A 24,101-nucleotide genomic window follows, 5' to 3' on the forward strand; every position below is an offset into this window, starting at 1 on the left:
TCAGTGCTCAACTCTGGCCACCTTCCCAGTCGCTTCTGTCTGCACCACCCAGCTGACTTGCTAACCAGCTCAGGCACTAAACAGAAAACCATTGATTCCCTCCTTTGCATGCTGGTTTAGTTTTCTATGGATTTCATGCCCTGACCAGCGTACCACAGGCCAGGTAAGCATCCTTGTGCAGTTACTACTGGCAAGGGCAGGGCTGGGTTTTCAATTCGAGTTTAACAAGCGCTGGCCAGTGCTTGTACTTCGGACTTGTATGTGCAGAGCTGAATGAGGGCAACTCGCGGTGGTCTTTGAGCTGTCACAGATCAGCACTTTTCTGTTAAACACTAACTTGGGCTGTAGCAAGGGGAGATTCTTGACCAGATCCTTTTTGACGTGGACCTGCTGCAGCTCCAGTACAGAGCCAGCCTGTGCTTTAAAGCTGTGCTGGTCCTGCACTCCTCATAATCACGTGCTGTTGAGCAAGTCAGATACAGGAGTGCCTACAGCTGCATTTTTAAAAGTGTGCTTCAAAAAAATACAACCAAAGGGTGAAGTATCTTAAATAAACCACAAACAGCAAAGACAGACACACACAAATGCACACAGGGTGCACACAAAACATGCCAAAGGCTGCCTGCTGAAACGGTACTTGAAATGCTATGTGTCCTGGCTGTGCTGAAGGTTGCTGCCTCTCACCAGCAGTGCAGACCAGCAGGGCGAGAGGGTCTTGGCCGTGCTAACACAAAAGCCAGTGTGTCAGTCTGTCCTTGTACCCGACAACAGCTCCATGGGTTCATCCTGGAGAAGGAGACTTGAGGGTTACCTTGCTGTTTTACCCTAGCTCTGAAAGCTCTGGCCATGGTTACAACTGCTTGTTCCTGGGTAAGAAAACATTGCAGGAGGTGGCTCCTGGACAAGCCTCTATGGGGACATCAGCTTCACACCTCTTACATGACCATGCTGGTGTCACCCCACTTAGATATTCCCTTTCTCTGGGCTGAAGAGGAACTCAGAAGGTGGCAAGATGCCAAGGGTTTAGACAGTGGAAAACTAGCTTTGAGGCTCCAGCCCTCCAGCCACAACTCTGCTAGACTTCTTCCCTTCTTCCTCCCTTGAGCCTGGATGCAAGGCAAACTGCAGTCTCATTAGCACAAGGATTCTGAAGGATGTTGGGACGCTTTTTAGCACCTCAGTTCAAAAATCATGAGTGATTCAGTGCAGGATATTCAGCATAAGCGAAAGAGCAGACCACATGATTTGAAGATCACGTCAACCCTGGATACGAGTGACGTTAGTCAAAGTCAAATCTAAAGATTAGTCCTTGGGCTGTTCAGGCCCTTGTCTACTTTCCAGCATACTTACCTTCCTTCAGTTTAAGAGTGCCATGCTATTTGGCAATGATACACATGGCGCTGATACATCTTAGAAGGGAAACATTAAGTCTTGCTGAATGAAAAGTACTTTAAAAGGTACTGTTCCAACTGGTGTCAGTGTAGTTTTGCCATTGATTTAGTCATCAGATTCATTCAAGTCATTATTTTCCCCTCTCTTCCTAAAGTCTAGACGAAGTCTAGGTTCAAAACAAATGCTTTGTGCATAACTTAGGTAGTATGAACAATTAGCTGTTTGTAAGTGACAGCCTGATGGCTGTATTAGCTGACAATAATCACCAGAACTGGAACAACTCATGTGAATAAGATCCCCCATCCCCACTTCTCTCTCAGCAGTGGTTTTGGTTTGCATATCCAGTAGATGCCATCAGAGATCTGAGTAGCCAGCACTGCTTTTCCACTAATGACCCTAAGAAAAGCCTCATCCTGTTAATGAGATCAACCACTCTCCCCTCAGGACTGCCACGTCCCAGATAAAAACATACAGAGCAAGGGTTGCGACCAATGCAGTGCAAGGCCTAAGTGTACCTCTCTGAAACCTAGTTTCAAAGATGGATTCAGTAGTCATCATTAAGGTCAACACATGCTGCTCTTTGAAAGGTTTGTTGTAGAGGCTGAAATGAATAATTTGGAAAGCACATCAGAAAAGCGGCATTGTGTGCAACACTGGCTAATGTCTGTGCTGCACGCTGTCCAGAGCTGCAAAAGCTGCAGCCTGGATGCCTGGTGAGATCAATCCTGATGCTGGCAGCGTGCTGAGTTCAGCGGCAGAGCTGCCTCTTCCCTCTAGATACATTCGTAGTTTTACATGGTGACTCTGATTATCCATAATAAATGGGTGAGCCTCTAGAGCTGCTTGCAAAGCATTACACAGGAACAAGGTAGTAACTAAGTGCCGGAAGAATAAAATGGTCCCAAATCGTGCAGGAGGAGTAACCTGCAGTGGGATGCAGGCTTGGGTGACCCCATGCCCAGCTGCGCTGTGCTGCTGCAAGCTGCGGGGATCAGCAGAATGAGTCCCAGTGGTTTCACTGGGGCTCAATGTCAGAGGATGAGGCACTACCCATACTGTGGCCAGCCCTCTTGCTGTTCCCAAGTTGCAAAGGAACAATGGGTTGCTGTGCTGCTTGCAGCACACTGCCTGAGTCTTGAGGTGTCTACATTCACCCCAGCTGAAGTGCTTGGTGAACAGCTCTGCTTTCCTAGCAAATCACCACTGTGAGAAGCAGGAGGAGAAATGGCATGGAGAGACAGACTGTAAATCCCTCTCAGTGGTATAAAATGGATGATTCACTGGGGAAATCAAACTGAAAGTAGCAGAAACCCCAGGGTCTGCGTTAGTCTGGCTGGAGAGTGATGGATGACCCCAGGAGGCTTTGATCAAAGCCAGAGGGTATTTAGCAAGAGGACTCAATGGTGGAATACTGGCACAGCATGGTGTGCGCTGGGAGTCAGATCCTGCACTGGATTCACTCGCAAAGACCCCCTCTCCATTAGGCATCTGTGCCAGAGGGAAGGCAGGTGGTGACACCCTCCAGCATTTCTGTCCTGGGGAGGTGGCAGCCCTGCCCTGCTCCTGTACCCATCACTGTGGGCATCGCCACTCTGTGCTCAGCTCCACACACACCTGAGGATGGGTTTTTGGCTGAGCTTTAAACCCAGGCTCTTCTAGTGCAACCTGTAATAGCCACAACTGAGGAACAATCCATGTGTTTTCTGCAGGGATCGTTGCGCTCATCTTGCCACCCCAACTGGAGGGGTCATGCTGGTACTTGCTACTCAGGCAGCATTCAAGCCCTGAAGCTTGGCTCAGGCTGTTTGAACTGGGTGAAGCAGCACATCAACATGCCCACAGGCTTCTGGGCTGATCATGAAAGATGAGCTGGATCCAGCTATGATTCAGCAGAGGAAGTAAATTCACTCTGAGAGGAGCCATTTGTTATTTGAGCTATTTCTTGTCTCTCTGGGACTGAGCTCTTCCAGGTTCAGCTGGTTTCAAAAAGGCAAGCACTGGCAGAAGACCACAAAACAGATCAGGGAGCAATTTCCAAATACTTGAGCTCCTTAACTTTATGCATCCATTATCCTTGCCTTTATGAGGTATTTTCAACCTTAGCTCTTCCATAAATAGTCGGCTCAGAAACTAATAAACAAGGGAGCATCTAAAGATATTCAGAGACTGAAAAATTGGGGGTTTTGTTTTAAAGCTTTGCTCTGAAAAGAGGACTGCAGCTTTTCTCAGAGGGGTTTTTACTGTTGTGTGCACTGAAGAGTTAAAGGCATTTGCAAACTTCAGTGCTTCACATGTTGTGGGTGCTTTCCCTTCAGACGTGGGGACACCAGCTCCTTGACCCTGCTGTAAGAAGCAGAAGGGTGCAGCAGGGGTAACTTTGGGGCCATCACTTAGGAAGACAATGCTCCTCAGCTCCTGGGGTGGAGATCTGGAGTGGAAATATTCAGCGCTACTTTTCTGCATCTGGAGGAACATTTCTGCTTCTGCTAGGGGCTGGAGCAAGGCTGGGTGAAGGCAGCAGGAATCTCTCCACCTGCTTCTGCCAGTAGTACTGATGTGCAGGCTTAAAGACTTAGTTTTATGCTTGGGGGCTTGACCAAAGGGCTTCACTGAAGTGTGAGCACTCAGAGCAAATGGAAATTCTCCCCAGGCTGGGGCTGCATGTGGGTGCTGGGCTGGCTCCTAGGCGAGGCTGAGAGCTAGCACCGGGCTGGGCCATCCTACCACACCACAGTGGAGAGCAGCTGGGGAGATGCCAGTGCTGCAGCTGGTGAGGGATGAAACCCCCTGGATGAGTCCTAAAAATTAAAAACCCTCAGGGTCATAGACGCAGCAAGATAAATTTATCTTAAATCTCTCACCCAGCAATTTCCTTGCAACCATGTAAATGTAATTTGCTTATCTGCTCTAACAACATATTCTGAACAAATCTCAGCATCAGGGAAAAAAATGCTCTGAGTAACCAGGTCACTTATTTCTCCAGTGAAATCTGATGTGCTGTGGCACTTGTGCTCCTCCCTGACCTGTGCCTGTGGCTGCTGTGCTGTCTGGTGCATTTTACAGAACATTTGGCAATATACTGTCCCTGAGGTCATGCCAGGTTTGAATAAAGCATCTGAATTGTGGAGTCTTTCCAGAAAATGTAACTCAAATAGTAATTGCCCCCTGCTATTAAATTGGAAAGATTTGCTGTAGAAACTAGGTCTTCCCTGAGTGCTTCACACTCCAATTTCAAGGTAAAAAGGGTCCCAGGCAGAGGCTGGGAGCTGGGCAAAGCATATAGCTGGAGCTCCCTCACCTTTCCTTCGGCCCAGGGGATGCTCTGTACAGAGCTTGGCAAAGTAAATCCATGTGAAATACACAAATGCAAATTCAAGCAGAAGGAAATCTCCCAGTACCCCACAGCACCCAAAGCCAGGGGTAGGTCGTGGGCACCATCCCAGCCCAGCTTTGCTTACAACAGCATCTTGGGGAGGGACCCCAAAGGGATGGGTTAGGCAGTAGGAGTATAGCTATGTTCAGCTGTCCCGTGTCCTCCAGACTTGCTGTTGTGGTGCCCAGGGTAATCTTGGTTTAGGGCAGCTCTGCTGTGCTTGCCATTGCCCAAATATACAGTGCATGTGCCCTATCCCTCCTGCAGAGCCATGGCTGAGCTGAGAGCATGGGCATAGGAGCAAATGCTGGAATATGGGCTGGTAAAGTAAGTAATGGAAAAAATGACAATTCAGTGACTTATCTTCATAGACCTACCTTGGGAACTGAGAAACCACCCTGATGTTGAGTTCATGCAATATGACAACAGAGTGCAAGGAAAGCTGGGTTTTAGCAAGTGGGGGGTGCTGCAAGGAACAGGCTCCCAGCAGAGACCCTAGTGTCAGGAGAAGTCCTGGGGGGACAGTGTTGGGGACTCTGATTTCAAAAGCCATGGCGTTAAGTTCAGATGAACCATGAAACTATTTTGAGTTAGTTTACCTTATACATACATGCATTTGTGTTGCCTGCATGCATGTGTGTGGGTGTGCACACACACAGAGACACAGACAGACAGACATGCACACGCAGGCAGAGTGCACCAACCTGAAGCTCAGGCAGCACCAAAAGTCGCAGAGAAGCCACGCATGGTGACCTTTGGCTATTTGACTCCAATTACGACAGACAGAACTAAAATTATCCCTCCTCAACTACGTTGGCAGAAACAAATATAAAATTCAGCATTTTCACCGTTCCACAGTTAGAGAAAAGTGAACTTTTCACACTACAATAGAGATCTGGCAGAGGAAAGCAAGAGGCAGGATTGATTTTATACTCAAGACAACTCTAAAACTGTGAAGTCTGGAAAGTGCCGGCAGATGGTGGTGCTGCCTTTCCTGAGGCTCTGCTGGGGCCCAGCAGCACAGGCTCCTGGCTTTCTCCCCGGCCAACCTGCACGCACTCATCAAGCCTGCTTTAAGGCTAAAAATAATACAAAATGCGCAGAGCTCTCAGGTCAGAGCACCTCTGATTAAAACGGAGACCTCTCCTTTTCACATGCATATATTGCAGGGCCCCGAGCAATGCCAGGGAGAGAGCTTGCAGGAGAGATGTCTGTCTACAGGATTTGCTGCAGGAGAGGGGATGGTGCTGGCTCGCAGCCTCCCTCCTGCACCCATCAGCCTTCGTGCCAGCTTGGCCTCTCCATCCCCATCAGAAGCACAGCTCGAAGGGCATGTTCACCCCACTGCACAGACTGGTACATAAATACCCATGCGCTTTTATGGGGTTTTATTGCTACACTGGTCTCTGCATTGAGGGATGAGCCTGTGCTTGGGGCGCTCCAGCAGGGCCAGCCCTGCACAAGGGCCTTAGATCTGGTGATTGGGCTGTGAGAGATTGTGACATTGGCAAAGTGCAATTTTACCCCAGAACATCTGCTTGAGCTGTGACATAGGCACTGGCATCAGGGCCAGAGGCAGGCCCAGCCACAACACAGCTGGGAGGGGGACTGGCAATGCTTACCTTGTCCTGAGGGTCCCCAAGAGGGATGTCAAAGCCTGACAAATCCATGCTCCCATTGAACCCTCCCTTGGGAGTAATTATTTTTGGACATGAAGTTTAGCAAGCTCCTGCCGACCCGGCACCCTGCAACCCCTTGCCAGCGGCACCAAAGCAGCATTGCTGCCAGCCGGGCTGGGAGGCTGGTGTCTCTCCATCGAGCCATGTCTGTGCTACTTGCTGAGCGGAGTTTTGCATGGATTGCTGTCTGTGTCTGCATCAGGTCATTGCCCCAACCTCTTGACTCATCTTTTCCAAGCCAGGGCATGGTGCCAAGGACAACAGGTTGAGTGCGGGAGATGACACCCGACACGCCTCGCTCCGGCAGGACTCTCAGTTGCCTCAGCCTTCGGCAACAGGGAGAGCCACTGGGCTGGAGCGGAGCACAGCCAAGGCTGGCTCAGCAGGTTTGGTGCCACCAACCCGAGTGGCCCCATGGGGCAATTCCTCTGGGAGCGCCATGCCCAGCAGCTCCCCTGGCACCGGTGTGTCTGGGCAGGTTTGGCCCATCCAACACACCCTCCTCATGGCTTTCACTGAAGGGAGCAGCCAGAATTTGAGGCGCAGAAGATGGTTTTCAGGCGAAAACCCAGACAGACAGGTCATCAGTGGACATGAGCTCCTGGTGACTTGGGCTTACACAGCACAGCCAGTCCAGCACAGTGCCACCCCACTCCCCTTTCCTCTGGGATGACAAATATTCTATCACAAATTTATGTTCTCAAGCCATAGATGCTGCTATTTCAGTCCTGAGGAAGGGTTTGCGAGCTAGGAAGCTTGCACATTACTAGGCTTTTTTTTTTTCCCTCATAGATCTTGGTTGAGTAAAAAGCTATGCCCTGTTCTTGCTCACATCTCCCATAGCCACTCCATCCATGTCCTAGGGACTGTCCTGTGTCACACACTGGTGTGGCCCAGGAAACCTGCAGTCTGCCATCAACCAGAATTTCAGGTCTTCATTGGCTTGGGGTTTGGCCGGCTTGTTTGCATCCATTTATGGATATACCCCAGAGCACCCCTGTGCTGGGGACACAGGGATTAATGAAGGAAAGAGCAGCTGAAGCCTCTCCCCTTTTGCTTGGGTCCTTTCACTACACAGCCCAGGGCTGCTTTTGCATGGCATCACCAGCCCACCTGACCGCCGGGTGCTGTGATGGTAGCTGTGCCCATCACCACCCCCCTGTGCTCCCCGCCATCCCACATCAGACCAACCCTGGGTCATTCAGTGCGTGGTAGGAAACATCAGATATAAATAGAAGCTGCCATATCTGCCAGACCCGATGCTGGGTGGGATAGCACCAAAGGAAGGCCCAACAAGTCCAGGAATGTGTTACATGTCCCATCTGTGCTGGCTTGGGGCCAGCTTACTGGTTATACTGGGGAAAGGCCTGATCAAAGTGGGAAGCATATGGGTCTGAGCATGATGCAGGTGCACCCATCGCTACAGACAGTGAGGTCTGGGGATGCTGGGTGCTGCAAAGGTCACTCATTGCAAAGAGCATTGGAAAAAGATGAAAAATAACACAGAGCCCAGATGGAAAGGTGTGCTGGAAAGGCAATGGTGAGTGTGAAAAGGCCAAGAAGGGTTTGGGCTGCTGCCAAGAAAACATCTCTGCTGCGTCTAGATAGGCTTGCTAGAGGTGCGCTGGCCAGCCCAGCCAGCACCGGCTTGGCTCCGTCAGCTGGAGAAAGGGAGGCAATCGGATGCCGTGATGCAAAATGGGCAGCTGCCTCAGCGCAGGCTCCTAGAAAAGCCCGTCACCAAGGTGTGAACAGGCATTAGCAACAACGCAGCAGGGAGAAATGAATGGGGTCACTAACTGGGAGGTGTTTCAGAGCCCAGTAGTGGGTGACCATGAGGATGCTGTGAGCCAGGAGGGTGGAAAAACCCCCGCCTGCCTAAAACACAGCAGGGAAGTGGTAAAGTGGGGTTATCAGCCAACCCCAGCAATGTCTGCAAATACACCTGAAAAAGAACAACCCATGGAGGGCCTTTTCTTCAACACCTGTCTCAATCCCCAAATATCCCATTTCTTTCCCCCCCCAAAGAACTCGTGGCTTTGCCATGTACACTCACCGAAGTAATTTTTCTTTATTGCATATTGCCGTCTTAGAAAATGTACAGTCTCATAACATTACACAGCATTTCCTGCTAGCTAAGACTACTAACATCCTTGCACCTAACAGACTACCTTGGTCACTACGAAGCTAATAAGGTCCAAGACATATACTTCAGTTTACAAATTATTATGGAATTTTTTTTTTCCTTTTTGGCATTGTTAAAAAAAAAATCATCTTTAAAATACACACCCAAGAGAAAAGAGTGGCTACTTACACCAGCACCAATCTAAAAGTAGTTTTCAACAATGGCACATGGAATTACCTGCACACAGCCTTTGTAATTATTTATAGAGATTTAATTTTTTTTTCTTTTTTCTTTTTTTTTTTTTTTTTGGAAAGAAAACAAAGAAATGGCAAAGTCAGCCTCGTAATGAGGCTGTTGTAGAACAATAAAGAAAAAAAACAAACCGGGTTTGGAAGGGCAAGAGGAAATCTGTCAGGAAAGGTCCTGATGTGGCACTGGGGTCGTGGAGGCAGGAGCCGGGGTGGGTGCTGGCGGCTGAGCCCCGCACCCAGGGACCCCGGGAGGCGATCACCCTGTCCGACTCCCACCGCCTTTCGAATTAAACACGTGTGACCAACCATTCCTTAAACCATCAGAGGCCAGACTCTTTTTTTTTTAACCTTTTTTTCTTCTTTTTTTTTTTTTATATTTTAAATTCCCCCCCCCAAGTCCATTCCCTCAATTGTATCAGCCCCATTTTTTCCAGCCATAAATAAAAAATATAAATAGAGGCACTTTAGTTAAGGAATAGTATTATCATTACCTTCTGTCTTTATTTCCCCCTCCTTCTTAAAGCAAAGTGCTTAACTCCACCTTTGAACATAATCTGCAGGTTTTGCAGCTGCTTGGATACGAGGTGCTGAACTTTTTTTTACGCTTACCTGCTTTATTTATTACTGCTTTAAATGCTACTCAGAAAGTCTTTTTTTTTTCTTTTTTTTTATCTACAGTGCGTCAAAAGTTGCAATGAAGAAAAGAACAAAATGGTAAAACCACAGCTCTTGACAATTCTGCTTAGAGAGAGATTTCACAGCTTTCACTCAGCACGCAGACCCCACGGCCTTCTGGTGCTTAGAACCATATTTTTTTTATACAAATTAGTTTAAACAGCACTTTTGCTATACAGTACATATAGTTAACTGACATCCCATACCCCACCAGTAATACCGATTATCTGACCAAAAAAAAAAACCAACCAAAAAAACAAACCAATCTTATTTCAAATAGTGTTAATATCTAGTGCAACAGGGACAAACTCATCTCTCCACAGGAAAAAAGAACAAACAAACAAAAACCCAAAAAGGATCAAAAAAGTGTTGGTGGTATAAAAAGGTTTTGTTTTGTTTTCTTAAAAAACACACCACAAATAAATAAAAGTAAAAAGTAACAGTCCTCTATATACTCAGCATAATTTAAGAATAGAAATGTTAATATGTTAATGGTGGTTACTTTTTATTCTCCAATTCTTAATTTTCTAAACCTTTAAATTATTACTCCCTGAGAGCTTTGAATTATTTTTTTTTGTCTTTTTTTGGACTGACATTTGACAGGTAGTTCTGCTTACAAATTTGCAATGACAATGAACAGCAAACCAGTCAAAAAAGGACCTGGCTAAGAGACGAGTGTTTCTTGGCATCGCTGCTTCTGTGTGTCCGATAAAGAAAAGAGAAAAGAAGGTAGGTGAGAGCCAGGGGGTTTTGCACCAGCCCCTTTGTATATCAGAGACCTTCGGTCCTGACCCACCTTTACAGAGGATTCAGTTTGTCCCATTGAACAGAAAGCAAGAATAAAAATTACAACACAAAAGTTTATGCTCCTCGTCTCCTCTGAGAACTGACCTTTCCCACCGTCTTGGGCCAGAACACGTTATAAAAGTATAAATACATCTGTGTGGCGTTAGAGCGATAAGCACTTTGGGGTGAACTTTTTCCTTTAGGAAGATGGCGGTAAGAGGAAAAAGAGTGTTTCCCAAGGACGACGGGAAGAGCATCACTGGGAGCGCCTACGGCGCCAAGCTTGGGAGCCAGTGCGAAAGCACAGATCTGCCAGTTTTTTTGAATAATCACAACAATGAGAAAAAAAACAACCAACATATTAAAGTTCAGTCAACTTTGTTTTTTTTCCTTTTCTTCTTTAAACTGCTCGGTTTGTGTGCAAGGCGTCTCCTGCAAATGGCCCGGGGAGGGTCCGAGCGGGAGGGTGGCGGGGAGCGGCTTCCCATTGCCTTTGGGGACCACAGGGACCGCCGGCATCTCTGGGATGGGTCCTCTCTTGCTCCGTGGATGCGGCATTGTGCTTGTGCATGGGGAGAACTACTTTATGGAGTGGGTCAGAGGGGAGGAGGTGGCGCTGGCACCCATCAAGGTGGGCTGCCCACGCACCTCCATCCGTGACCCCGACCCAACTATATACACAGTATATACACTCACACACACTCGCCCGCGGGGAGAAAGAGCGTGACACTGTTTTGCTTTGAATTGCAAGGCAGTATAATGGGAATAAAAAACCCCACTAGCCACTTCAAAAAGACTAACCCGCGTTTTTTATTGTGTTTTGTTGTTGTTGTAGTTTGTTTTTCAGAAGTTGAGCTTGGTGACGGGCCTCTCGCGGCCGCTGTCTGCCAACTGGTTGGCGATGCGCTTGCGGTTGCGCTTCAGCTTGGAGAGGTCCTTGTCAAAGACTTCACCCGAGCGCAGGGCTGAGACGAGGTCGTCGAACTCTCCACCTTCCTCCCCGCTCTCCTTTGCCTTCCTCGCCTTGCGCTCCCGCTCCCGCTGTTCCTTCAGCTATGTGCCGTGGCAGGGGTAGGAGGGAAAGGAGACATCTAATGCAGGTGGTTGTGGGGGTGCCCAACACATGCATGGTGACCCCCCAGACTCATGAAACATGAGCGTTTTCCCACCCTAGTGCTTAGCACACGAGAGCTGGTCAGGGTTATTGATACGACCTGTGGGCTGAAGTCTGCAGCCCCATGGTTGCTGCTGGTGGGTCACAGCAGCTCACAGGCAGCACTAACACTGCTGCACATTTTAGCTCCAAGATCTCACCAACCCAAGGTCATTAGTTAATTAAACAATCAGCAGTAAAAAGCAGGTGGGTCTAAGAGCGCAGAAGCTCCATGCCCAGCCTTCAGTGCTCCCCGTGCCACTGTGGCCAAAAGCAACTGTTGGGGACAGCATGGCAAGGCTGCAATCTCTGGATGTCCTGGGGTTGCTGCCAGACTTGCCAGTACCCACTCACCTGGGCCTCCATGCGTGCCCGGCGTTCCTCCTCCTCCTTCCTCCTCCTCATGTTCTCATTCTCCTGCTTGGCCTCAGTCACAGCTTGAAGGAACTGGTCAAAGATGCCAAAGAACTCATCGGGCTGCATTTTGTCTGTGTCTTCTCCGAAGTGCTTCACAGCCTTGGAAAACTGGAAGAGAGAAGACAGGGGTCCGTCAGTCCCAGAGATACCCTCCGCACAGGCAAAATCCTCCGTGGGAAGCCTTCACCCTGATGGAGCAGAGAGAAACACTTCCAGTGGCCATGGCAGAGAGCAGGGATTTGCTTCATCAGGCCTTGACTTAAACATTAAATAAACCATCTGATATTTTACCTGTTGCCCTGTAAATGCTGACCTGGATGTCTCCTGAGCCCCCTCTCCAAAAACATCTCCCACACAACCCTTCTCGCCTCCGGCGCTGCTGAGCCTCCCCCTGCCCCAGCTCGACTTTATTAACTAAGCAGCAGTAAAAACAAGGAAGCAAAATATTGTGGGACTGAAGGCTGAAGACATAAAACTAATAGTAAACACGGCAGGGGAAGGGAAACTCGCACTTTTAAGTTTTTCTTTGAAGTATTTTTGGGGTATTATTTATCATTGCCACATGCTCTGCTATTGAAACCAAATGTGTTGGTGAAACTTCTAAAAGACGTTTCTACCCAGGCTCAGGCAGAGCCCTGGGTAGGGAAATAGGGAGTTTTCCGGCCTTTCATGCTGTTTGCACACCATTAATGTAAGGGAGTCGAATGAGGCCGTAGCAAGGGTCAGGACAGGACATCCATGATCTGCTGATGCGTCCTGGTCCCCAAGGAGCCCATGAGTCATTCTTGGGACTGACATCCTTTGTTCTCACTTCCAACTTGAAGGAGACTCTGTCCATAGAAAGTTTGTTAAAATTGTGACGGCGCATTCTGGAGATAAGCACACTTAAAAGAAAAGAAAAACAAAATCAAAGCACAGATTTATTAGTTGCTTTGATTTTGCTGCGTAGATCGAGAGGAACATTTTTAAAGCCTGCCTACATGATGTAGTTTTATTTGCGGGGGTGCCCAAGGCTCTTAAAAAGACATTTAGGGCATTTTTATTTTTTGTTTACTTAAGAGACTTAGCACTTCAAGATGCAGGGAGGAATCTGAGAGGAGTCACTATATAAGTCAAAGTAATTGAGGTTATTGTTGATTTTCATCAAGATACTGGATTCTCTGCCATGTTGCAGGAGATTCTGGTGGGAGAAAGGCTGAAAATGTTATCCTTGCAGGATGTAAACTTTATAAAATAATGATGTTTCTGCTTTCCTAAGAGAAAGCAGTAACACAGTTTGAAACTGGACGTGTGTTTAAAAAGTGAAGAGCTGGAACACTTTGCACAGCCCATCCTACACAATAACCATGGGACCAGCTGTGCTTTGCTTCAGACTGGACTTCGATGGGCTCTGGGGACCATGACCAGGCCTTCTCCTCCAGATCCAGCCAAGTCAGCAGAAGATGATACAGTTTGCAGAGCATTTGTCACCACCTCCACAGTCCTAACTCACTGCAGGCAAGGTCTGCCAGCTTACTGTCAACAGGTTAAAAGGAGGGCCTGGGTTAGCCATGGCCTCAGGACGGCAATGGTCAATCATAACGCCCAAGCATGGGTGGATGGTCTGAAGGACAGTGCCAACTGGACATTGGTACAACCAGGGAGAAGGAGGTAGCAGCACTTAGTAACTTCAGTCTTTGGAGAGGTAGATCATGCAGTGGGACAAGGATGGGACCTGTAAAATGGTCTGTGCTGGACTACCTCCCTGCTACTTCAACCAAGATGAAGGCCAGGCCAAAGAGGAGATACTGGAGGACTGTTCTTGGAGGAAATGGAAACGAGCTGTGTGCCCCTTTCCTGAAAGAGGGGAAGCAAAAGGTGCTTGGGAATCACAGGTGTCAGCCAACGGCCATCCCTTTGCTGTTATTTAAAACAGTGGTAGGGACAAAAGGACAACATGGCAAGAGGTCACTGCATGTGGCTGCGAAGCACTCACCAAGGCATTACTCTGGGGAAGGCAAACATTTTAAGTAGCTTTTCTAACCAGGTCTGAAGTTGGCCTCCATTCATGTCACTGAGCTCCTCTCCCTCTTCTCTGGAGAGAAGAGCTGGGCAGGTCTCAGACTGAAGTTACCCATCGGATGTTATTTTGCCCTGCAGAAGTGGTGTCACTTGGGCAGCCCATGTCGCTCTGATATCAACCTTTGGGTGACCTCACGTCCAGACTGAAGATCTGGTTGCTTTTTTTCCTCCTCTTCCAACAACACCAGACAGAACTCCCACTTTCTTGCCACCTTCAGCCTTCACTGGCCAAGATGACCCAATGGCCACACCTCTAACTCTAAAGCCACCAAAACTGGGATATTTCCACTTTAAGACAGGGAAAGCAAAGCAAGCCCTCTAGGCTTGAGTGAAAGCTCTTCACCAAAACTCAGATCCTTACAAATGACCTATTATCTCCTCTGCCCTTGGACACAACTCTCCCATAGCTAGCTCCTGTCTTGCACTTCCAAAATACAGACAGGTATCTCATGGCTTCCTACAGCACATCTTGCATCCCAGAAGCAAGCAGTCTGTTGGCCTGACCTTCAATCCCTTGGCATGTTGGGTTGTGAAGCAGGAGAAAGACCCTGGGGACAGACAGGGATGTATCCGCCCACCCACTCCAAACAAACCATGAAGAGCAGCCCAGCACCTTTCTCATGTCATGGTCTCAGCAGGACACTCACATGATCTCATGGGGAAGGTATCTGAGATGTTAGAACCCAGCATATGCTCTGGGAAGGCCACGACCATCCCTCCCCTGCTGGCTGGAGGAAAGGCTGAAATGCTAACCAGATCTCAAAGATGTTGTCGACCTTACCAGTTCTTTTGCTTCCATCAGGAGATCTTCAACATCTGAGAAGCTGAAGCTGGCTAATGTGATGAACTGGCTGACAACAGATACAAACTTGTCTCCCGTTTGCTGAACCTGAGACTTCTGGAAGTCCAGCTCCTTTGGGGAGAAAATATGTAAATCTGGTCAGGTCTTGGCTGATGAGGAACAAAAATACCATCGGTCTCTGGTAGTGCTGTTGGGTGCGTGCCTACATCAGTGCCACGGGTACTGGCTGCACTGCCACTGCTGCTCTCTCCTGCCATGTGTGAGACCATGGATTACCCTGTTTTACAATACTATGCCTGCAGTATGCTTTTCAGGCCAAATCCTGCAGGAAAGATTGTGGAAGCAGCATAATTTAGCAAGACAGTGAGTCCTTCGGGATACCTCCACCATTTCATCACCACTCCAGCTGGGCTGCAGAAGTGCTCCCCAGCCCGAGCCCCAGCCCTCTGCAGTTTTACAGCCAAAGGGAGACCCCTCGGCACATCACAGGTCCTCCATGGGCATCATCACCAGACTTACTCAGCCTCCCTTGGCGTATTAGATATAAACCACGCACGTGCCTAACCACGTACAGTAACTTCAGTGCCAAAACAGCCCTACGAGGGTAGGCACACGTGCAGGACAGGAAGGAAAGACAAACAGATCTCCAGGATGTGAGATAAAAGCAACTTCGCTGGGAGCTCCCTCGCCTGCCTCCCTAAGGAGGGATGCCACGGTGCTTGGAGCCAGGCTGGACTATATTTAATTTAAATAATACTTACAGTCTCCACCGCTCTCAGGCCGCTCCTCAGGGTGTTTATTTCTTTCTCCAGCTCAGTCATGCTGTTGGAAATGACAGGATGTTAATTTTCAGCCTTCCCCAGCAAATTCTACAGCTCTCCAACCAACTCGACCATGTTTTTCCACTGAAAAGGCCCCAGCACTGCACGTATTGCCTTGTGTCTGCAGACCAGCATGTTTTGAGCAGCAAAATGGGCTGACAGCCTCTAAGCTAGGGCAGCCACCCATCTCAAAGTGGCTGCAGTTGTTTGTTTTAAAGCAAAGCACTTTTCTGTATTTTTAATCAAGGGGACTGTGCAGGCTTAGCAAGCTCAGCAGCCTCCAGACCTCTCCACGCAAAAGGGGAGCTCAGGAGAGGGTTTTGTTGGGCATGGATTTCTCTCTCCCTCTCGAGGGCCAGCAGAAGGTAGGCTGCTTGTCTCATTACACAGCTGACTTTTTCAGGGAGCGATGGTTAGGTGAATGCCATGCAAAGCATCCTTCTGAACAGCAAGGCTTTCATAAAGAGAGACAACCCAAATAGAGAGAAATGAAAATAAATCATCACGTCTGGTGCTGACTGTGTTTACACAAGGCTCAAGCCCCTGATGAGCATCATGTTCAAGTACTTAAGGGTTTCTACCACTACATCTGAGTGGAAGCTTTCTCACAAAGACTTGATGACCACAGGCTTGACGTCTTTCCAGGGGTGTCTGTCCTATGGCTGGGGTCCCTGGAAATATTGACGCTGGGTCATGGGGCAAGCGTTCCTGGCAGGTTTAGTCTGGGAAAATGCAGTTTTGGGAGCCCTGTGCTCCAGCAGTTCATTACTAGTGGTGGGATTGACAGAGGCGGCAATTTTGCTTCGCAGCTGCAGGGCTGGGGGGAATTTAGGGTTTTCCAGAGCTTTAGAAACTTTTTTGTTTCACTCTAGATTGGACCAAACCCAAATATTACATATGCTGTCCAGTTTAGAACAAAATGATAAACTTCGGGGAGGGGGGAAAACCCTCTATGCAGACGTTTTCTTTCCTGTACGTGTATCTGTACAACAGCTGCAGATACACGAGCACGAGAAAACTGGAGCCTCCACCTGTGAGGAGCGTGCCTTGCTCAACCATGTTCTCAGCCAGTGCCTGTGGGTGCAGCCGCTACACACTCCTCCTTACACGCCAAGATTTGTCCTGTCACTTTGTTTAATCTCTATGGTTGACAATTATTTTACATTTTAAACGTGAGGATGCTTGCTTTGCACATTACAGATCTTCCATGAGGAAGCCACCATTCCTACAAGAGCACTTTGAAACTTGAAAGACCCTTGAGCTCCTGTAAACTCTGTGCATATTTGCCATTCCCTCTCTACAAAGGTGCAGTTTCAGGTCCTTTCATGTCCACAGCTAACACACACGTGTGCTGACTGCAGAAACGTGTGATCTTTGCTGCTCAGGTCCCCAAAGCAGCAAAGCCGTAAGCTCTTGCTGAACTTTAAAACTGAAACAGAGCCTCATTGATTTCAGAGGGACTTCAGCACATACTCGAGGGCTTTGCAATGCAACAGCAGATTCCTCCTGCACTTTTAAGTTCAGTGTGTGTTTAAGGGCTTTGCTGAACGGGGGCCTCCGCCTGCAAAAAGACAGCAGCAGCCTGCTCCAACAGGTCACCGGGAGGCAGGCAGGGTTTAAAAGCTTGTTGCAAACACCAGAAGCTCCATGGTGGTGGTGGAATGAGGGCCAGGCAGGACCCAGAGGCAGGTGAGCCCCTTGTGCTGCTGCCTGGTCCTGCCTGTGCTGCAGGCAAAGCCTCCCAGCCACACGCAGATAAACAGCTGCCCTTTATCTGCAGCCACACCGCAACCGCTTCCTCCCAGATTACTTAACGTACCATTAGAAATTAATTAAATGCTTCTGCGGTGAGATAACAACAGGAAATGGCTGCTCCAGGCAGCTCCCCTCCCTCGTGGTCAGAGGCTCGCAGCCCTTTGCTGCAAGGGCTGAGATTTAAAGCCATCAGGTGATGTTTGCTCCAGCCTCCAGGGCTGCTCTTGGGCCAGCGTGGCTGCAGCACAGGGCCCAGCCCAGCAGCCAGGATCTGGCTGGGAGCACGAGCAGGGGAGGATGACACGGAAAGGCAGGCTGGAGCCAAGGGAGAGGCGCACCCGGCCCTCCCTAAGCACCACCTAAATCCTTGCTTACTTGACTTTGGCTGCTTGCGGGATGTCTCGCAGCTCCTCATGCAGGCGGAGGACTTTGGGATATTTCTTTTCAACGATAGTGATGAGATAGTGCAGAAGGGTGATGTTCCTAGGAGAAAGGAACGGCAAGGTTAGTGTGGCAACACCATGGGGAGCCAAGAGCTCAGTTGAAAACCCTGGTTAAATCCCAACCCCGGTAATGAACTATTCTGGGATTTCTGCAAGGATGCTGCTCACTGCCTGTCCGGGGCCACGGGATGGGCCTGTCCCATGCACAGCCACAGTGCAGAGCAGCCTGGTCCCTGCAAGCAAGGGCCCTCCACAGGAGGAACCCAGGGGAGGCAACTTGAGCATCACTGCTCCCATCCTCCATTGTCTTTACTGCTGGATGAGACCAGGCAGATTTGAGACCTGACCCAGCTCCTCTCACTCTGTTCACGGAGCTTGATGGCTGAGAGCGAACCAGGTGATGGCTGCAGCAGCTTGGGGGCCTGCAGAGGGGGTTCCCGTAGACAGGAATCCTTGGGACCCCTCCTCCCACCACTGTGCCACAGCATGATGGCTTTTGGCTTCTCAAAGGGGGGAAAAAGCATTTGGAGGGGATGATCCTTCCTATCAGCCTTGGCTGCAGTTTAGCCAGCCCAGGAAGGAAAGCCCCCGCCGATCCTCATACTGATTGGCAGCTTGGCTTGCCTTGAAATCTGTCCTGCTCCAAAAACGAGTGCTTGTACCATGAGGTGTGCCAGATGGGGGGATGGAGGGAGGGGACTGCTCCCACCTACCCACATCCCAGAGGCAACACTAATGAACCCTCTGTTCCCCCTGCATCCCGGGGGCCGTGGACGATACCGAGGACGAGAGCAAGGGCTGCTCACTTGTCAATGCTGGACTTGGTGTCTGCGATCTTGTTGAGGCTGGAGATCTTAAACCCAAAGGCGTTGCCCCTCTGGCCTTTGTTCATGTAATTCCCGAAGGCCAGGACCACCTCCAACAGCTGCTGGAGGCTGCTGCTCTGCAGCACTGCCTTGGAGCCGGCACGGATGGCTGAAAGCAGAGAGGTGTGGGACATTACCCCCTGCCCTGACAGCACACTGGGCCCTTGCAGCAACCCCTTCAGTGCCCCCATGGTCAAAGAGCAGCCACCAGCTCCCTCCCTTCCCCTGCATCACTGCAACCTCCACAGAGGGATACTCTTTCGACAAACACTCCCTGTGCCGGCACAGAGCCCCTTGGCGACCTTAGCAGGACCAGTCACTTGCCTTCCACCTTGGGTTTGACCTCTGCAACTCTCTCTGCAAACTTCTTCTTGAAGTAGAGGGACTGCAGCCTTTGTTGATAATGGTTTATCCTGGGAAAAAAAGAAGAGGTGCAGGTTGAGGTTTGCTTGCTCCAGGCAGAGCTCAGTTGCTCTGCTGCTTGCAGCTGTGCTTACAAAGCGCACTTGAGCCACAGTGATTAAAAAATAATGACCGCATTTCTCCCTGAAACTATGCTGGGATGGGAAAAAAATGACAACTGAAGCTACAGCTGTCCTGGGGTAGATCCAGGTGGGCTCTTAAGCACATGCTTAAGCCTATCCTTAATTCAGCAGGTTCAGCAAGTACATTTTCACACCCTACTGCTATGAACAAACAGTTCATTTACGACCACTCCTTAGCAAGGATGCTGATGAGGTCTGGACTCCCAATGGTTTTGTGATGAGCTGTAGCTTGACACAGGCACACCAACAACTAGCACTAACAAAACTGGACCTTCAGATCCTCAGAATGATGGCCTGGGCTGGAAAGCCACCAACACAGCCCAATCCAGCCCTTTCCTCAGCAAGTTAGGGACAGCTCTGCTCATGTCAGTTGTATTTATGCTAAACAAGATCTCACTTGTATGCAAACAGCAGTCTAATTTGAGTAATTTGGACCAAGGACCCATGGGAGATGTGCTCACAGAAAAGGCCATGGGCTGCGCTGTTGTTGCACTAATCAGAGGTGACAAAGACATCACACTCGGTTACAGACCACAGGGCAAATTAGAAAGCCAGAAATCAAGGAAATTATTTGCATCGGCACATTGTGCTTTCCAAAAGATGAAGGCATGGGAGCAACACTTGGGCAAGAGACTGTGAAGAAGAAAGGTGACCTGCAATAGGAAAGCTAATTCTGAGCATCTTCCAGCCCCGAGGGCTCAGGTCTGAACTTCACAGCTCTGTCCTGCTTGCTTTTGACACTCAGCAACTACATGGTGCATCGCCCCAGTGTTCATTGGTGCATTTCTCAGGGAGGACAGGAGCGTTTCTATTTTTGATCTCCCATTGTAAAATTCACTGACTTTGCAAACAAGTGACTTTCTTGAAGTTCACCTAAGAAATTCAAGGAGCTCAGTACTCAGTTGGATTTAAATAAGGAGCTTCAAGATTTTAAACCAGCACCTCTAGAGGATGTGCGGGCAAAAGATAAGGTTATTCATCCCTGAAGACTTCTAAGCCTCAATGATTGCTACCAGGAGCAGGAATAAATGACATTTCTTTTCCATCTCATATATTCTCAAAAGCCCCAGGGACGAGTCAATCCTGAGGTTAGGAGTGGGACTCGTCTACACAGCAGGGCAAAATTTACATACATCAGCCTTGATTTTTTTATTAGGATATGTTCATGTGAAGGGGAAAGGAGCATTGCATTATCATTCAGAAAGCACTTCCCACCTGGGCGATGATGCAGACAATGCAGTCCTTTGCAGAGCTGTGCCACACTGAGCTTTTCTCCCCCAAATGAGAGGGCAAATGTGTTGGGACATGACCTCAGAAGCCAGCACCTGTCTTGAGAGGATCCATCTCTCCATCCCTCCCCCCTGCTCTGTCCAGCTGCTGCCTGCCTGGGATGCACAACCCTGATTTTAGGAGCACAGCAGCATCATGAGCAATCCTTATGGGTGGGACCACCTTGCTTGCCCTCCCATCTGTTTGGCCCACTTATTTCTTGATGTAAAAAACAGTAAGCAGGGCTTATTTCCTAACAAGGCTCCATGAAACAGCTACCTCGTGACCAGCCCGTGCAGCCACTGGCTAAAACACATGTCCCCTGGGCCACCCACCTGCTCATTTCGAAGAGGAACCGGTCAGCCTTGGCCATGCGGTCCAGCTCGTGCTTATGCTCTTCCAGCAGGTCAATGTCACCCTTTTCAGGAACAAACTTCAGGAGCTAAACAAGGGAAAGCACACTGGTGGACATGAGGTCCGTGCAGAGATTTTCAGGAGACAAATGGGGATTTAGTTGCTTGAATCTACTACCTTTCAGTGTGCACAGAAAGTGACCCCAAAGCACCTATGAAATAAGTGTTATCACTGTCCCTCAGCCTCCCTCCTATAACCCCACCACATTAGTGCCCTGCCATCACTCTGGTTTTACAACAGATGCACTACATCTGCTCCAAGGAGTTTTCAACATCACCTCTGCCAGAGGGGATCTGAGAGGCTCATTTGCTGCAACCCTACCTATATGCAGATGGAAATTTTGTGCAATGAATCCTCCCATGTCTCTGCTGAAAGTGCAGTTACCAGCTCAGCTTTAAGGACATGCAGATAAATGCTTCCAAACGGATTCAGAGGGGGTGAAAAATGGGATTCCCTTTCTGACAACTGCACAAATGCTGAACAAGCTTTCAAAAATAAAACCACACGAAGCATGAACTTTAAGCTGCAGCCACAAAACAGGCAAGTGGCTCAGCCTTGGGGTCCCAAGGTAGACCATGATGCTCCCAGCGCTGATGCTATGACTGAGCTGCTTTCCTGCTGCTCCAGCCCACTTGGGTGGTTTTTCACCATGCAGCTGGTAAATAATGTGGGGCCCTGACACACTTCTTAAAGCTGCGGTTTGGTCCCGAGCGCCTTGCACAGTGTGGTCTCGGCATGAGGCAACCATGGAGGAGCACAAGGCACATTGCCCACCTGCTCCAGCATGTCTTTTGGGAGGTCCTCCTGCTCATCCATTGTCAAAATTGCTCGTTTGATCTCGTCGTTCGAGAGTTTCAGCCTGGGAGGTGGAGGGGAAGAAGAGTTATTCCCAGCCCAGCAATCGGGCAAGGTTCAGGAGCATTTCGTTACACACCCATGCAACATGAACAGCTTAACTCCTGGCCAGCAGCATCATCACAAATAACACCATACAGCGTCTTATGAAGGAGGATGCACGAGAAACATGGTAGGACTGTGCTCTGCCAAGGCACAGGACAGAGCAGCCCTGGCCCTGCTGTGAACAGGGGGTCAAACCCCACCAACCAATTCCCTCTCCCTGAACCACAGCTGCCATTCCCTATTTTATAGTATTTTATGTAAGTATTGTAAGTGCTATATTATATGTGTATTAAATATATATAGCTTCTATATGTAACTCTTGCCCATAACAATGCTGTTCCTACAGTGCCAGCATCCCCAAGGGCCACGGGGCCAGAGGGGGTCACACTTCGTGTTGGCAGCCCAGCCCGGGCTCAGGAGCACAGCTCAGCACTGCTCCTGAACTCACTGCCACAACTCCTAAGGAAAATTTGGCCAATTTCTGCTGCTTCCTCTTGGATTTTAAAGTTGTCTCCCCCACCTCTCCCAGCTGCCTTTGGTTGGAGTCTCCTTCTAGGAAGAAAAAGACATCAAAAATTTGGGGAAACGGATGCTCAGCATCCCAGGAAACCCATCACTTTTTTTGGCGGGTGGGGATTCAATGTGTTTCAAAGTGTAACAGATTGGAAAACAGCACCCCCCTCCACCTTTTTCTTCCTCCACTTCACGTAACAGGAATTGAAGATGTAGCCTCAAACTGGATATTTCTAAATATGGATCATTCTATCACAGCAAGCAAAAACAGGCTGGTCTTACCCAGCAGCCCACACTGAGCTGAGGGAATAGATAGATTGAAAGACGCCCTCAGCAATTCCTGGGCTAGAGCAGCCATTAATTACAGTTTTATACGTCTGCAGCACTCCCTGTGACCGCTCCCTGCAATGACTTTGATTGCAAAACCACACATATTTTTCTTCATGTTTTTACGTTGTATTTCATAAAATAATCTAAATGCAAAAAAGGGAAAGCCTAGAAACTCCTGCAACTATGGCTGCCAATACCCTACCCCCTTGCCCAGCTTGCAGTGATGGTTAAAGCCACTGCAATAGATATAGTTTAAAAAAAAAATCCCCCGTTCTTGCATGCAGGGAAAAGTCACACAGTTGAAAAGACCCATTCATGGGCTTTAAGGAAACCCATCGCCCCAGTCTTGGTGATCAGTGCTGCCAAGGGATGCTGAAACACTGGATGTGGCTCAAAGGAATGAGCTGAAAACAGAAACACATCCTATGGCGGGATGTGACACCTTGTGTCAACCTGATCAGCAGATCAAAAAGAAGATTGAGAGCTGACTTGATCACTCCAAGTAATTAAATGAGGAGGATGTTTTTCATCCTGGCATTTCTTCAGCTGTGGAGCTGGCTTTTGGAAGATGAAGCTAAAACAGGAAGGGTGCTGGGCTCTAAGATGAGGGTTTGGTTTAGCTTGAAATCTTTTGCTCAAGACTGGAAGTGAAGGATTGGCATGTGTACACCTGGCAAGTAAATATTTGTTTCTTGTAAGCCCATGTTTCTTGTCCCGCACATGGTCCTCTCTCACCTCCTGCTAGAGGGAGCCCCCCAAGAGAGGGTTTGTTAAATGAGTTGTCAGTTAAAATCTCACCTCAGCCAGGGAAGGAAGCACAAAGGTTGCACTGAGAAGCAGCCAGCACAATTGCTAGGGTTGCTGTACAAGGAGCAAACCCAGGATCTGTGGAAAATGTCCCCTTTGCTGCTTGCAGTGATGGGAGCCATGTCCTGCGGACACCCTACCTGTCCCATATGTGGGCAGTGGCCAGGATGGACATGACCCGAGGTGGGATATGAAGCTGCACCCAAGCAGTGACACAAGAGCTCAGACCAAGAACAAAATGTCACAGGTGAAAAGTGGACACTGGCTGGGTTTGGACATTTGGGGGATCCCTGGGAGGCAAAAATGCTCCTGGGAGAAGCAGGCAGGTAGGCAGCTACCCCTCATCCAAAGCCAAAGTGAACACCTAAAGCACACACTTTCCACCGTGATCATCTCCAGGAGGCCGTGAAAGACGAGGTTGACTTCTGTAAGCCCTGCTCATTAAAAGCAAAGTCAACAATAAAATATATTTAAAAAGAAAGAGGTTGAAAAAAATTTTCTCAGGAATCATCATAACCCAATGCCAAGAACAAGAGCCTGCCCCGGCACCGGCAGAGAGCAAGCATGGGGCGCCAGAAGAAAACAGCTTCTCAGACGATTTGATGGGAAAGGGGCCAGTGAAAGCTAGAAGCTTATCTATAACCACAATAATTATCATTGTTGGCAGCAGCTGTCGAACGTGAGCCGTCTGAGAGGAACGAGGTCACAGGACTCGCTGTCACAG

At 48.9% G+C, this 24,101-nt stretch overlaps 1 protein-coding gene across 5 annotated transcripts in view; it reads right to left on the bottom strand.

Annotated features, from left to right (window-relative positions):
- Window positions 1–8,491: 8,491 nt before the first annotated feature.
- DAAM1 (dishevelled associated activator of morphogenesis 1) overlaps window positions 8,492–24,101 on the bottom strand; it is a 96,696-nt gene continuing 81,086 nt past the window's right edge. For all 5 annotated transcript variants that reach the window (XM_064461016.1, XM_064461015.1, XM_064461018.1 and 2 more), the window contains 9 exons: window positions 21,602–21,686; window positions 20,749–20,855; window positions 18,924–19,012; window positions 18,540–18,708; window positions 17,666–17,773; window positions 15,476–15,536; window positions 14,694–14,825; window positions 11,789–11,959; window positions 8,492–11,334 (listed from right to left, as the gene is read on the bottom strand). In XM_064461016.1, the coding sequence (XP_064317086.1) occupies window positions 11,125–11,334; window positions 11,789–11,959; window positions 14,694–14,825; window positions 15,476–15,536; window positions 17,666–17,773; window positions 18,540–18,708; window positions 18,924–19,012; window positions 20,749–20,855; window positions 21,602–21,686 (1,132 nt within the window). In that variant the 3' untranslated portion in view covers window positions 8,492–11,124. The remainder of the gene's footprint in view (window positions 11,335–11,788; window positions 11,960–14,693; window positions 14,826–15,475; window positions 15,537–17,665; window positions 17,774–18,539; window positions 18,709–18,923; window positions 19,013–20,748; window positions 20,856–21,601; window positions 21,687–24,101) is intronic.

This window comes from Phalacrocorax carbo, chromosome 9 (genome assembly GCF_963921805.1).
Source record: "Phalacrocorax carbo chromosome 9, bPhaCar2.1, whole genome shotgun sequence".
In the NCBI taxonomy this organism is placed as follows: Eukaryota; Metazoa; Chordata; class Aves; order Suliformes; family Phalacrocoracidae; genus Phalacrocorax; species Phalacrocorax carbo.